Here is a 12,363-nt window from a genome sequence, read left to right as displayed (position 1 = left end):
GCTCGAACCCGCTAAGCCATCCCGCAAGCGGGATGGCCCGCCACTCGAACCCGCAAGCGGGTGTACGAACCGCGAGCGGCTCGCACTCGTGACACGCAGGCGTCCGACAGACGGCGCCGGGGCTAGGCGACCGAAGAGGAACTACGGCAAGAACCGCACACCACCCGCTGACGAGCGCTCGCGGAACTGGTCCGCGGCGCCCGCCAGGGGCGTGCGCGAGACAGGGCTCGAAGCCCTTTTCTGTGAGCAGGGATTCCCTCCCGGCGGGGGTTGTGGCGGAGAGCCGGCATGGGAATCGCCGGCCCCCACCCAGGGGGTGCCCCTGACTGTAGAGCGCAGGTAGAGTTGTACTGGAGCGGTCTTCTGTTATCTTGCAGAAGTGCAAGAACCATACCTGTACAGCTCTACACGCGAGAGTGTCCCTATTGCCGCGAGCCAGTGATGATGTGGCTCGCCCCGCGCCCTGTGTGAGATGTATGCCGGGAAGTTTCTTCTGTTCGAAAAAAAGAAAGAAAGAAAACCGACACGCCAAAGAGGGATGGGACGAGGACAGGGTCCCCACCTGCACGAGCAGGATTTTGGAAGGACGATCAGGGGGACAGGTGGGGCTCTCCTGCTCCTGACAAGGGACACGACGGGCTCGCAGCGCGGTGCACGGTGGGCTCCCAACTCCACTGGCGGTCTCATCTCAGTCTATTCGAGTCTGCTGTGAGAACGTCCTCGAGTTCATTTCAAACTCAGAATTCTTCCGCTCGGCCAAGGATTTCACGCGCGCTTCACGCCGATCCCGTTTTGAGAGCGTCGGACACCTCTCGGCCTCGCCGCCGCCGCCCCGCGCCGCCGCCCTCACCCCTCGCCGCCCCCGCCGCCGCAGACAAACCCACCACCACCCCCGTACAACATGGCTGACGACGAGGTTGCGGCGCTTGTGGTCGACAACGGCTCCGGCATGTGCAAGGCGGGCTTCGCGGGCGACGACGCGCCGCGCGCGGTCTTCCCCTCCATCATCGGCCGGCCGCGCCAGCCCGGCGTGATGGTCGGCATGGGCCAGAAGGACTCGTACGTCGGCGACGAGGCGCAGTCCAAGCGCGGCATCCTCACGCTCAAGTACCCGATCGAGCACGGCATCGTCACCAACTGGGACGACATGGAGAAGATCTGGCACCACACCTTCTACAACGAGCTGCGCGTGGCGCCGGAGGAGCACCCGGTCCTGCTGACCGAGGCGCCGCTCAACCCCAAGGCCAACCGCGAGAAGATGACGCAGATCATGTTTGAGACCTTCAACGTGCCCGCCATGTACGTCGCCATCCAGGCCGTCCTCTCGCTGTACGCGTCGGGCCGCACGACCGGCATCGTGATGGACTCGGGCGACGGCGTCTCGCACACCGTGCCCATCTACGAGGGCTACGCGCTGCCGCACGCCATCCTCCGCCTCGACCTCGCCGGCCGCGACCTGACCGACTGGATGGTCAAGCTGCTGACCGAGCGCGGCTACTCCTTCACCACCACCGCCGAGCGCGAGATCGTGCGCGACATCAAGGAGAAGCTGGCGTACGTGGCGCTCGACTTTGACCAGGAGATGCAGACCGCCGCCTCCTCCTCCTCGCTCGAGAAGTCGTACGAGCTGCCCGACGGCCAGGTCATCACCATTGGCAACGAGCGCTTCCGCTGCCCCGAGGCGCTCTTCCAGCCCTCCTTCCTGGGGATGGAGTCGGCGGGCGTGCACGAGACGACGTACAACTCGATCATGAAGTGCGACGTCGACATCCGCAAGGACCTCTACGCCAACGTCGTCCTCTCGGGCGGCACCACCATGTACGCCGGCATCGCCGACCGGATGTCCAAGGAGATCACCGCCCTCGCGCCCGCGTCGATGAAGGTCAAGATCATCGCGCCGCCGGAGCGCAAGTACTCGGTCTGGATCGGCGGCTCCATCCTCTCCTCGCTCTCCACCTTCCAGCAGATGTGGATCTCCAAGCAGGAGTACGACGAGTCGGGCCCGTCCATCGTGCACCGCAAGTGCTTCTGAGCCGAAAGTGCTCCTGAGCCGCAGAGCGCGCGTGGCGGACGCGCGCGCGGCTCGGGCCACGGGGGCGGGCGCCGGAGGGGCGGCCAGCGCGTACAGTTGCCGCCGGTGTGGCGGCGGGGGGGGGGAGGAGGAGTCGGGGGAGGGGCGGTCTGCGGAGGCCGCGACTCCCTGCGTGTGCCGTGAGGGCACTTGGGCTTGACGTAGCTTGAGGGGGCTGCACTGCCGTGCGCCGGTGTCGAGTATATTGGAGCCCCCGTGTGTGAAAACTTACGAAACTGAGCACCCGAGCAATCGCTTGACTCTGAAAAGCTCGCTGTACCTTTTTCTGAGCGCTGTAATCGGTATCGCCGCAGACTGGCTGCGACTTGACGGCGGCATGGCGAGACGTGATGCCTCCATGCCGCCGTCAAGTCGAAACCGACATGCAGCTTGATGTTTTGCCCGAAAAGGCGTCAGGGGCGGCGACCCCGCCATCTACAGATGATATGCGCATCCTAGATGCCAAACGCCATCTAGGATGCGTTTTCCATCGCCTAAGGACACCGGGTGTCTCCACTATGATTTGGTTCTCCAAGAAGATTTTAATCATCTTTAGATGGTGCCCCGCGTCTTTTGATAGCGCGTGACATCTCAAATACTGCAGTCGTCTTCATACGCACAAGTGTGCCGAGATGATACCCTCTTGTCGGATTTTTCCAATATTTTCGATCGACAGTGTCGGAGTTCTTTTGCCGAACCCAGAAACCCAAAATAAAAGCCAGTCTTACACATAGGCAACCGCAACCGTCCATGTAGTACAGTCAGCATTAGCACAAGGGCTAAGTGCCCCCCACCATCACTCACTGGCTCCCAGACCCAGTTCCATAACCATCCGTAGTATTCCACAGACGACAGAGCAGTTAGTCACATCTCACTTACGACTTAGCATGGCAACTGAAACTAGCATAGATTCACAGTCTCCATTCCAACTTTGATCCAAGGGCTCACACATATCGCTCAGGTCTGTCTCATTTAACTTGCATTTTAATCATTCGAAATGCCAAGCATGTTGGGATGCGAAGCAGCTTCAGATGATTCGAGCATCCCAGGATGCTTGGAGCACTTGGAGTGCGGTCATTAACCTCACATCCAGGGCCGGGGAGCGCTGAGAAGCGCACCCAGCGGGCCGGATGATCGGTATCGGGTTACGGGCTAGAGAGCCCTAGCCCTGGGGGGTGCGCGGTCGCAGGGCCATAACACGGGTCTCCGAGGGATAGCTCCGCGCTCCGGGTTTCCTCCCCTAGCAGCAGAACGCACCCTCTACTCGGAGCTAGTAATACGAGAATACTCTCCGAGGGATGCTCCGGCATTTTAGTTGAAAAAACCATCTAGAGATGCTCGATCATAGGCAAGACAGTGTGCAGTCCAAGTAGGTGCATCTTAGATGCATATTATCTCAAGATGCGCATATCATCTGTAGATGGGGGGGTCGCCGCCCCTGCCGAGGTACGTAGCGGCGTTTTGGGCGACAACAGCGCTGCGACCGCGAAGTGGCGGTGGGACATGCTCCCACGTTGCCGACGCGGCGCCGGAGTGGCCGGCGCTGCTCGCCGCGACCACGACGGCTACACTCTGATACTCCGGGCCGACCCGTCCTACCCGACGGTGGCACTCTTCCACGTCTCGCTCACGCTGAGAAAATTTCTGAAACGGCGTGCAGCAGAGTCACCGTCGAGTCGGTCCGCGTAGGAGGCGGTGGGGGTGTGCAAGCAGCGCCGGGCAATGACGGCTTACCGCCCACCCAGCCCCCCCTCGGCACACCCCGGCAGCCAATGTGTGACGGCTCGAACCCGCTAAGCCATCCCGCAAGCGGGATAGCCCGCCACTCGAACCCGCAAGCGGGCGTACGAACCGCGAGCGGCTGAATGAGCTTGCCAGCGGCGAGGGCGGTCGAGTGCACGGAGCTAAGTGCCTCGCCGTGAGTCGCTAAGGCGGCTCCAGTGGTGTACCTGTGTTAGTGCCAGTGCGCGCCAGTCCCTTGCCCAATTTTGTGAAGGAATGTCGGCAAAATTCTTCCTTCTAAAATTCTTCTTTCTTTCGGCGGCAACAACGCGGCCCACCACAGCGCGGCACTGTACCGCTGAGCCGCCAGGTAGGAGCGGCGGTACGGCGGCACGGCGTTTTTGAATAAGTCCGCCGGGCGGCGGCTCTTGGCTCTTAGCACCTTTACGCGGGTAATCACGCGTCAAGCCCAACCGCGGGGCGCATGGTCGGCGCCTGCGGCCTTGGTGGGCTTGCCGACCACACATACCTCTGGACGCAGGCAAGTGCGCAGAGTCACGCGCTTCTACGCCACTGGCTGGGCCACTACATGGAGCAGGGCGTGCGTTTGGCGACACATGCTTCTGTGCACCTTGAGCCATCCCAGAGCGACCGTGAGCTTGAGCTGGCGCTAGAGGCCCTCGCAGCTCACCAGGTTCGCAATGTGACTGTTCTGGAGCGAGGGATGAACAGCTCTGGGCTCGCGGCGCGACTCCGTAATGGGGTGAACACGTTTCTTGGCTTGTTGCCAGAGGATGCTTGGCTCATCTGGGCTGATGTTGACGAGTTCTTCACCTGGCCCTGTAACGTGGCGCAGATGCTCAAGCAGACGCGCTTGAGCGCGGCATGCGGTCGCATGAGCGACCGCCTGGCCCAGGGGCTCATCGGCATGCGCAAGGTGACGCATGCCACCAGCCTTTTCGAGCAATTCCCAGTCTGCTCGACTCTCCGGCGCCGCATTGGAGGGGTTGCCGCCAAGCTCACTCTGCTGCGTTCGCGTATTAACGGCCAAGTGCCGCGCTTCGTGACGGCGCACACCGCGGTGGTGCGCGGCCAGTCTATGGGCGGCCAGTCCCGCCAACGTTGCCTGAACGTGGGCGCATTTGATCACTTCTCCACCACGCTCGAAGCCGCAGCCCTGGCGTCCCGCAAACGCGAGGACTTCGCGGCTGGGGAGGCCCCGAGCTTTGCTCCGGCGTACACGCGGCTCCTGGCGCTAGTAGATTGGAAGGCGCCCCGGCCAAAAGGCACGCTGCCTTTCACGTCCCAGGCGCAGCACGAGATGGGGCGCATACTCGAGCCGTGCCCAAATCGGAGTGTTCAAACCATCGCCTTGCCGCGTGGATGGTCCTGAATTGGGCCCAGTTGGGGTTGCGCCCGGGCAGAGTAGAGACGCATTGGAGTTACAGCACGCGCACTGGGCCTTGCACTTTGAATGCCGTGGGGCTCCTGTCGTTAGACGTGGAGACGCGAGGGTCGCCCCCCCTTGCCCCACCACCTCGTGTGTGTGCGGAGAAGTTTACCTTAAAGAGTCCTTACCTTACCTTACCTTACCTGATTGGCGTGCCTAACAAATCGGGGCGTGTCGGGCACGTGCACATGACGGGTCGACGTTTTGTGGTCGGATACGCATTTGGTTTTGGAGCGTGCGGGTGCCATCCGTCACGTACAGAGAGAGGCGTTTTAGCAAAAGTCGGTCGGTGGCGCAGAGGCGGAGATACAGCTAATATGTGGTACGATTCGCCGGTACGGGGTACGAGAGAGAGAGAATTCTTGATACGAAACCACGACGACACACACCAGTCGACTCGCATCGGTTGCCTCCATGAACGGCGGAGCTATTCTCGCGTCCACACCACACCTGGCTCCAACGTGGACACGCCCATAGCTGGGGACACTACTAGGTCACGCATGGCATCAGAAGTTTTATCTCTGGGCCCCGAAAGGCATCTCTAGCAGCGTCGTTACGCATGCGCCCTCCCCTCCTGGCGCATACGCCTCACGTCTCGACAGAGCATAAGCCCTTGGTGTGCCACGAGACGAGTTTTTCGCCATCGCCGCGAGCAGCAAGCCGCCCGCCGCAAACAGCCGGAGGCATCGCCGCAGCACTGTCTGCGCTGCGCTCCCGCACCCGTCGACGAAGCTCCCCCCGCGGAAGACCGCGCGTAGCGACGCCTTGACGATCGAGATGAGCGCGCTTGAAGCCCGCCCACCTACTGCCCCTGAGAGTTGGTTACCGAGTGGGATCAGCTCCCCCCCTTGGGATCGAAGCTTCCACGACCTCGCACCCAACACCACAGGCGGGATCAGAGAGAGACTCCGCACCGGACACCGCCCGGGCACAGACCCCCTACCCGTCGGACAATGCCTGGACCCCTCACAGAGCAGCCCACGCAGGTCACGCATCGGCAGATTTGACACCTGGTTCAGGCGTAGACAGCACACACTGGTCACAGTTGCATAGCCCTGCCGGGGGGGACGAGTTCGCAAGGTTAATATTAAAGAATACAAAGTGGTGACAACCACTGAGTTCTCAGTGGACGACGAGCGTCGACTGAACAGAAGAGCGTCCCCGCGACGCCTCGGTGCCTCCCACCGGGTGTGACCATCCGGATCAATCGAGCCCGCCTCCGGCGGGCCGTCCCCGCGATGGCCCACAGTCCTCCGTCGCCAGATCGAACCCCCCTCCTTTCGTGGCCATGTGACGTCGTACTGCATTAGGGTTTGGCACGAACAGAAATCCATTTGCGTTTGCACACTCCACGTCTATCTTCTGGATCATCACTTTTGTCGCTGCATTTTCCGACTCTCTCTCTCTCTCTCTCTCTCTCACGGGGTACGGCGCACAGCACAGCACCAGGGCAGGAGACGCAATGGCGACCCGGCTTCATCGGCGGGCGTCTGGGAGTGTGTCGTCATCTGACCGGTAGTCTTTCAGTGTGGTGGGGTGGGTTTCGTCACCGTTCATCGTCGACCCATTTGGGCAACCATACCATACCCCGCAAAAGACTCCGACGCCGTGTGTGTTATCGTGTGCATCGAGGCGCGTCCAAGATTCACGCGGATAGGGAGCACCCATCGCCGACGGCTGTGCTGTCATGGAAGCCACAAAGTCGCAAATACACGTTGACCGCGAGCTGGTGGGAGGCCCGCTTGTGTGCTGTCCTGGTAGTGTGCCAAAGGCGCACACGTATTGCTGCGGGCCGTGCGGGCTCGGCTCCTATGACGCCATCATAGCGGAGCACTGGGCGCGCGAGCCCAGCAAGTGGAGCCGCGAGTTCGACGGGCGGCTCGAGAGGTGGGATGTCGAAGCCAAGCCTCCTCTCGAGCTGAGCATGCCTCAGCTCGGCTGGCTCGACTCTCCGTGGAACCCGCTCTTTTGCCTCTCCGTCATGTACCCGCGCTCGCTGAGCTGCTGCGCGCCGATCGGCTGCTGCCTGTGCTGCCCGGGGATGCACACCGTCGACGTCGCCTCTCCCGAAGCCTTTGTGCCGGTGATGCTTGGAGTGGCGGAGGAGCACAACCTGTGCCCAGAGGAGCTGCGGGGGCTGCTTTGGATGGAGTTCAACATCGCTCCAGAGACTCTGATTACCCTCGACGATGTCGAGTGGAGACGCAACCCCAACGTCGAATGGGATGGGTTGCTCGGGTTCAAGGGCAACGGCAACCGCACCACCGACGCCAGCTGCGCCGGGACCTGCCTGACGCTCTTCTCGACGCGCGACGGCGGCGTCATGCGGTTTTCAACCTCCCCCTCCGGAAGGTGGATCGCCATCCCGCTCGGCGCGAGCTTCCTCTACGTCCCGCAGCCTGGCGACAAGTTCACCTACCAAGGGAAAGAGGTCTGCTCACCCTCACTGCACCTTCCGTGGGAGAGTACCGTATAGACGGCTTGAACCTTGCCCGGTGTGTACCTCATCCCTCAACTCGCCAACCGCGCACACGGCCACGCCTCACACGCCCATCCGTTCCGTTCATCAATAACTGTTTCATTTCCTCAGGTCGAGCTCGAGCCTGGGGACTTGATCCGAGTCTCCTACCCGAAGTGGGAGAAGACGACCGAGCTGACCCAGGCGCCGAAACACAATGCCTGCAGCCAACGCTGCCCCGCGCTTCTCTCCCACCCGTCAACCGTTGGTCGCAGGCGGTGCAGTCGTATGCGTATGTCGTGCGCAAGCTCGCCGCGCGCGCCCCCGACGGCTCAGCTGCGTACACCAAGCACTACGACCGCTTCCGAGAGTGGAGCGAGGGGCCGTGGCCGCACCCGCCCCTCTGCGGCTTCTTCCTCTGCCACCTCAGCGGGGAGCAGCGGCGAGAAGACATCACTCGCGCACTCAACCGCTACCAGGTGCTGATGTTTCCGCCCGCGCCCCGCGCTGGAGCGACCATGCACCGATAAGCTGCACGTCGGGCGCCTCCTCCTCGGGCGCCCCGATGGAGCCCTAGAGAGAAGATGAGATCATGTCAGCCGAATGCCTCGTAATAAGAGACAAACGGCCTAGAGAGAGCATGTCGGCCGAGAGTCTTGTGACAGGAGACAAAAGGCCTGGAGAGATAGACGGCCTGTACGACAAACGGCCTGTACTAGCGAAATCATAATGGTCCCAAAAAGAATTCCAAAAAAAGAAAAACACCCGAACTCCTATGGAGAACGCGCCGAACCCGAAGTCGTGCCAGAACACCAGGGGGCAAGTGTGTGCAGCACCTTCGACCCCGAAATGAAGGTCACCACACCAAACCGGGCGCTAGGAGAGGTGAACTGAAGGCTGAGACAACGGAGGCCGAGCCTGAGTGGGCGCCCACGCGCCCCCACACAAGCAAGCCTCTCTGTCCTTCGGCCCACTCCAGCGATCGTCCGTGGGTGACCGCGAATAACACGATGATCCAATCAATGCCCTCACCACCCGACCCCCCTCCAGGGACAGCAGTGCGCATCTCATCCCGGAGAGGGAAGGAGGGGGGGGGGGGGGGAGGGGTACGGGGGGAGCGGCATGGAGGGGGAGAGGAAGAGCAAGGGCGAGAGAGGGCAAGGGACCGGACGCTGGCATACCAGGGGGGCAGGGTGGTGGGCGGCGACCGCCGCATACCGTCCTACAGCGGGGACTACCGCTACGCCAGGGAAGACAAGGGCGTTGAAGTGCAGCTGCTGCTGTTCGAATCGTTCGGCGGGTTCGGAAAGAGATGGAAAGGGGGTCCGTGAGATCCTCCGGAAGGCGGCGGACGTGCTACAGAACAAGCTGACGCGGGCCCAGTACCTCGATGAGGTGACTTGGACCACTAAGAATTGGCTGGGGCTGCAGAAGCGGCGTATCTCAGTCGTTCTTCACACGGCAATCGCAGAGCAGGTTGTGAATGAGCTTGCCTGTGGCGGGGGCGGGCGGGTGCACGGAGCTAAGTGCCTCGCCGCCCTCGCAGGAGTCGCTTAGGCGGCTCCCGTGGTGTACCTGTGTTAGTGCAGTGCCGGTGCGCGCCTGACTCCTTATCAGCTGGTCGGCCGCCATGCTGGCCTCCGGGCCTGCCGCGGCGGCGCGGCCGGCCGAGGCCGGGCTCGGCCCGGCCCGCGACGGCTGGCCGCCGACGAGCGCGCTCGCGCTGCTCGTCAAAATGGCGGCGGTGGCGATTGCGGCGACGGTCGTTCAGCCGTTCAGCGCTCAGGCGTCTGTCGTCAGTCGTCTGTCGTCTGTTGTCGCATTTCGCACACGCGCGCGCTGCGCGACCCGCGTCGCTCCGCGAGGGCATGTGCCTTCCGCGATTCGATCCCGCAGCCAAAAGCTGCTGGCTCGAGCCGCGGCCGACTCTGCCATCGCGGCTGCAGCTGTCGAGCTCTCCAGAAGACTGGTGCCTGATATGCTGCCTCCCTGCGGATGCAGCCAGCGAGCCTGGCGGTCCGCTGTACTTCAAGGAAGCGCTGACACGATCCCCCCCCGCAATCTTCTCCCCCTACAACTCGGAACGCGAATCTGACAGGACCATCGGGTTCTTCAGCCACCAAAGCGAGATCACCCGAGAGAGCAGCTGAGTCTGCCTCTGGCCTCGCCTCCCTCTCTCTCCTTCAGGCAGTCGTGGCATCCTATGGGTTGTCCAGAGTATCGACCTCTGGCGAGTCAGCCAGCCCCACTTTGAGGGCGCCATGAAGTACAGCGATCGCCATCTCGCTGGCCTCTTCGCAAGGCCTCCCGACCGCGTCAAACTCATCGACGCGGGCTCTCTCGGCTACTGGACCGGCCCCAGCTTCGGCTGAGGGCGGACAAGCTGCCGAGCCCAAATCACTGTGAGGTCGTGATTTCTTGTTGGTTTTCAAAAATCTCTCTCTCATGCCAGATAGATAGCCTCCCCTATTAGCCCGATTCGCCTTGAAGCTTGATGTCCGCGGCCTTAGCCTCTTCCTCCATAAAAACACTCCACCAGCCTTGTGTTTAGTGGGGTGGTGGGGTGGGGTGGGTGGGGTGGGGTGTCCACGTCAAATCGCGAACGACGTTGTTTTCTTGTTCGGAAAATTCTTCTTCGGGGGGGGTATATGTGTGGTTTATATCGTGTTGGTGCCGCCCCCGCGATGTTGGTGTGGTGAGTGGCTCGAGTCTTGACAGAGCAATGTTGACACGACCGATCTGTGCTCGCGGTACGGCTGCTGCCGCTGCCGCGGCTAGGTACTCGCGTGCGGGCTGCCACGCTGCCGCACCGCTCTTATATGCGCGGGCGACGAGTCAGCGCAGCCGTGCCCTCTCCATGAGGGCTGTCGTCCATTCGCCGGTGGAGACTGATCCTGCGGCCGTGCACCCTCCATTCGCGAACTACGCTCACGCCACGTCGGTGCCGCCGGCCTCTGTTTTTCTCTGCACGTCTGGGCAGCTCGGCATCGCGCCCGACGGCTCCGTACCGGCGAGCGCCGAGGCGCAGGCGGCAATTGCCTTTCAGAACATCGGCGCCATCCTCGCCGCCTCGGGCGCAGGCCTGCAGCACGTCGTGCGGCTGAATGCGTATGTGAGCGGGAGGGAGCACCTGCCAGGCTACATGCGGGTGCGGCCAGTCCTCGCAGAGGGGCCGTCCCTAGAGAGATGTAGCATCTCGTCCACAAGCCGCTGCAAAGCACCCGCAGGCGCGCGACGAGGCGCTGCGCGGGCTTCCGAAGACCGCCTCCACGCTGATGGTCGTCTCTGGCTTTGCCCGCCCCGAGTTTGTCGTCGAGATCGAGGCTCTCGCAGCCGTCTCCTCCTCCGCCGCCGCTTCCGCTGTCGCCTCTGCCGCTTCCTCCGCCGCCTCCGCCGCCTCCTCCGCCGCCTCCGCCGCTTCCGCCGCCTCCAGCGACGGCGGCAGAGGCGGCAGCGGCGATAGCGCTAGCAGCCGCCACGTCCGTAGCAGCCGCCGCAGCATCTCCGCCACCCCAGCCGCCGCCTCCGCCGTCCGTTCCGCGGCGCACGGACGGCGCAGCCTGCACACCCGGCCCGCCCCTTGCCGCGCCCAGTCGCGAGCCCTGCACGGTGAGCGCGCGTCGGCGGCGGCGGTGGCGGCGTACGTCGAAGACCTGCGCGGCTCGTGGCGCCTAGAAGCGGAAGATCTCCCCATATCTCCCCATATCTCCCCTTATCTCGCGCCTAGCAGCGGAAGATCGATTCCTGCATCCCAACCAGCGCTCGAGAGGACACGTCTTCCGCTGTATTCGACCGTATTCCGCTGGATTCACTGTACTCGGCCTGCCTGCGTATTCACGCGGCGCTCTGAATACTCTGGCACAACACCGCCTTCCCGCCCTGAAGTTGGCGTACTCACAACGAGGAGAAGTCAATACACCAGAGGACGAGTCCTTGGAGAGTGTCTACCCAGTAAACATCCAACGCTGTTTCTCCAGACTCCATGCGCACGTGTGCTAGGCTCGGGCGTCAAGGTGCTGGCGGGTGGCGACGGGCCAAACGAGGCGCGCGAGATTGCCCGCCGCTCGCGCGACTTCTTCTGGTACGCTCCGCTGCTCAAGCGGCACTCTCACCGGCCGCTGCTCACTACTGACTGCTGATGAATGAAAGGTACTCTCCCCTCCTCAAGCCGCAGCTAACCGGCCGCGTCGCCGACGCGCTCGTGCTCGCGACGAGCGAGGCTGACGTCGTCGCGTCGCTCGCCGCGGCAGTCAGGCACCGCGTCTTCGTCACGACGCGCGGCGCGGGCACCGGCAACTACGGGCAGGCCGCCCCGCCGCCCTCCTCCTCCGCCGTAGACCCGCACACACCCCGCGACACTCGCATCCGCCCGCACCCACCGCGCCCACCGCGCCTCACAGAGTGTTTACGTGGCGCCCGCCGCCACTCACTACCGGCCCAGGGCAGCCCTGCGGCTATGTTTTCTTTTTTTCAGGCCGTGCTCAGCGCGTTTCTTTTTTTCAGGCCGTCCCGCTGCGTGGCGGCGTCGTGCTGGACATGTCCGGTCTCGACAAGATCGAGAGCATCGACGCCGAGGCGCTCGCCTCTCTCTCTCTCTCTCCCTGTCTTCTCCCTCCCCCCTCTCCCTGCCTTCTCTCCCTCCCTCCCTCCCTCCCTCTCCCT

At 63.1% G+C, this 12,363-nt stretch overlaps 5 protein-coding genes across 5 annotated transcripts in view; all 5 read left to right on the top strand.

The window, feature by feature from the left end:
• Positions 1 to 779: 779 nt before the first annotated feature.
• Positions 780 to 2,329, top strand: ACT-9 (putative actin). Its single transcript, XM_005766708.1, has one exon. It carries the CDS (start codon positions 902 to 904, stop codon positions 2,030 to 2,032), a length of 1,131 nt encoding a protein of 376 aa, XP_005766765.1. The 5' UTR covers positions 780 to 901; the 3' UTR covers positions 2,033 to 2,329.
• A 4,542-nt stretch (positions 2,330 to 6,871) lies between these two features.
• On the top strand, positions 6,872 to 8,443 carry EMIHUDRAFT_436849 (hypothetical protein). Its single transcript, XM_005766707.1, has 3 exons — positions 6,872 to 7,674; positions 7,834 to 7,905; positions 7,977 to 8,443. The coding sequence occupies exons 1-3, from the start codon at positions 6,931 to 6,933 to the stop codon at positions 8,229 to 8,231; spliced, it is 1,071 nt and encodes a 356-aa protein (XP_005766764.1). The 5' UTR covers positions 6,872 to 6,930; the 3' UTR covers positions 8,232 to 8,443.
• An 875-nt stretch (positions 8,444 to 9,318) lies between these two features.
• EMIHUDRAFT_356550 (hypothetical protein) lies at positions 9,319 to 10,108 on the top strand. The gene is made up of 2 exons (XM_005766706.1): positions 9,319 to 9,750; positions 9,778 to 10,108. Exons 1-2 carry the CDS (start codon positions 9,332 to 9,334, stop codon positions 9,794 to 9,796), a joined length of 438 nt encoding a protein of 145 aa, XP_005766763.1. The 5' UTR covers positions 9,319 to 9,331; the 3' UTR covers positions 9,797 to 10,108.
• A 277-nt stretch (positions 10,109 to 10,385) lies between these two features.
• On the top strand, positions 10,386 to 11,801 carry EMIHUDRAFT_356545 (hypothetical protein; the record flags this gene model as incomplete). The annotated part of the gene is made up of 3 exons (XM_005766705.1): positions 10,386 to 10,849; positions 10,929 to 11,361; positions 11,701 to 11,801. Coding segments are annotated over exons 1-3 (825 nt in total), but the record flags the coding sequence as incomplete, so codon positions are not given.
• A 38-nt stretch (positions 11,802 to 11,839) lies between these two features.
• The window catches only part of EMIHUDRAFT_427681 (hypothetical protein), a gene marked incomplete at both ends in the record, with an annotated part of 3,102 nt that continues 2,578 nt past the window's right edge, over positions 11,840 to 12,363 (top strand). Inside the window, one exon of the mRNA XM_005766704.1 lies at positions 11,840 to 12,034. Coding sequence (XP_005766761.1) covers positions 11,840 to 12,034 — 195 coding nt within the window. The remainder of the gene's footprint in view (positions 12,035 to 12,363) is intronic.

Source organism: Emiliania huxleyi (assembly GCF_000372725.1).
Source record: "Emiliania huxleyi CCMP1516 unplaced genomic scaffold EMIHUscaffold_50, whole genome shotgun sequence".
Lineage (NCBI taxonomy): Eukaryota > Haptophyta > Isochrysidales > Noelaerhabdaceae > Emiliania > Emiliania huxleyi.
This window is presented reverse-complemented; position numbering and strand designations above follow the sequence as displayed.

What these genes read in the sequence shown, in the direction of transcription:
- ACT-9 (XM_005766708.1), top strand. Translation starts at nt 902, where the DNA reads ATGGCTGACGACGAGGTTGCGGCGCTTGTGGTCGACAACGGCTCCGGC.
- EMIHUDRAFT_436849 (XM_005766707.1), top strand. Translation starts at nt 6,931, where the DNA reads ATGGAAGCCACAAAGTCGCAAATACACGTTGACCGCGAGCTGGTGGGA. An exon ending in TCACCTACCAAGGGAAAGAG is followed by an intron (nt 7,675 to 7,833) that starts GTCTGCTCACCC and finishes TCATTTCCTCAG; the next exon opens with GTCGAGCTCGAGCCTGGGGA. An exon ending in AGACGACCGAGCTGACCCAG is followed by an intron (nt 7,906 to 7,976) that starts GCGCCGAAACAC and finishes CGTTGGTCGCAG; the next exon opens with GCGGTGCAGTCGTATGCGTA.
- EMIHUDRAFT_356550 (XM_005766706.1), top strand. Translation starts at nt 9,332, where the DNA reads ATGCTGGCCTCCGGGCCTGCCGCGGCGGCGCGGCCGGCCGAGGCCGGG.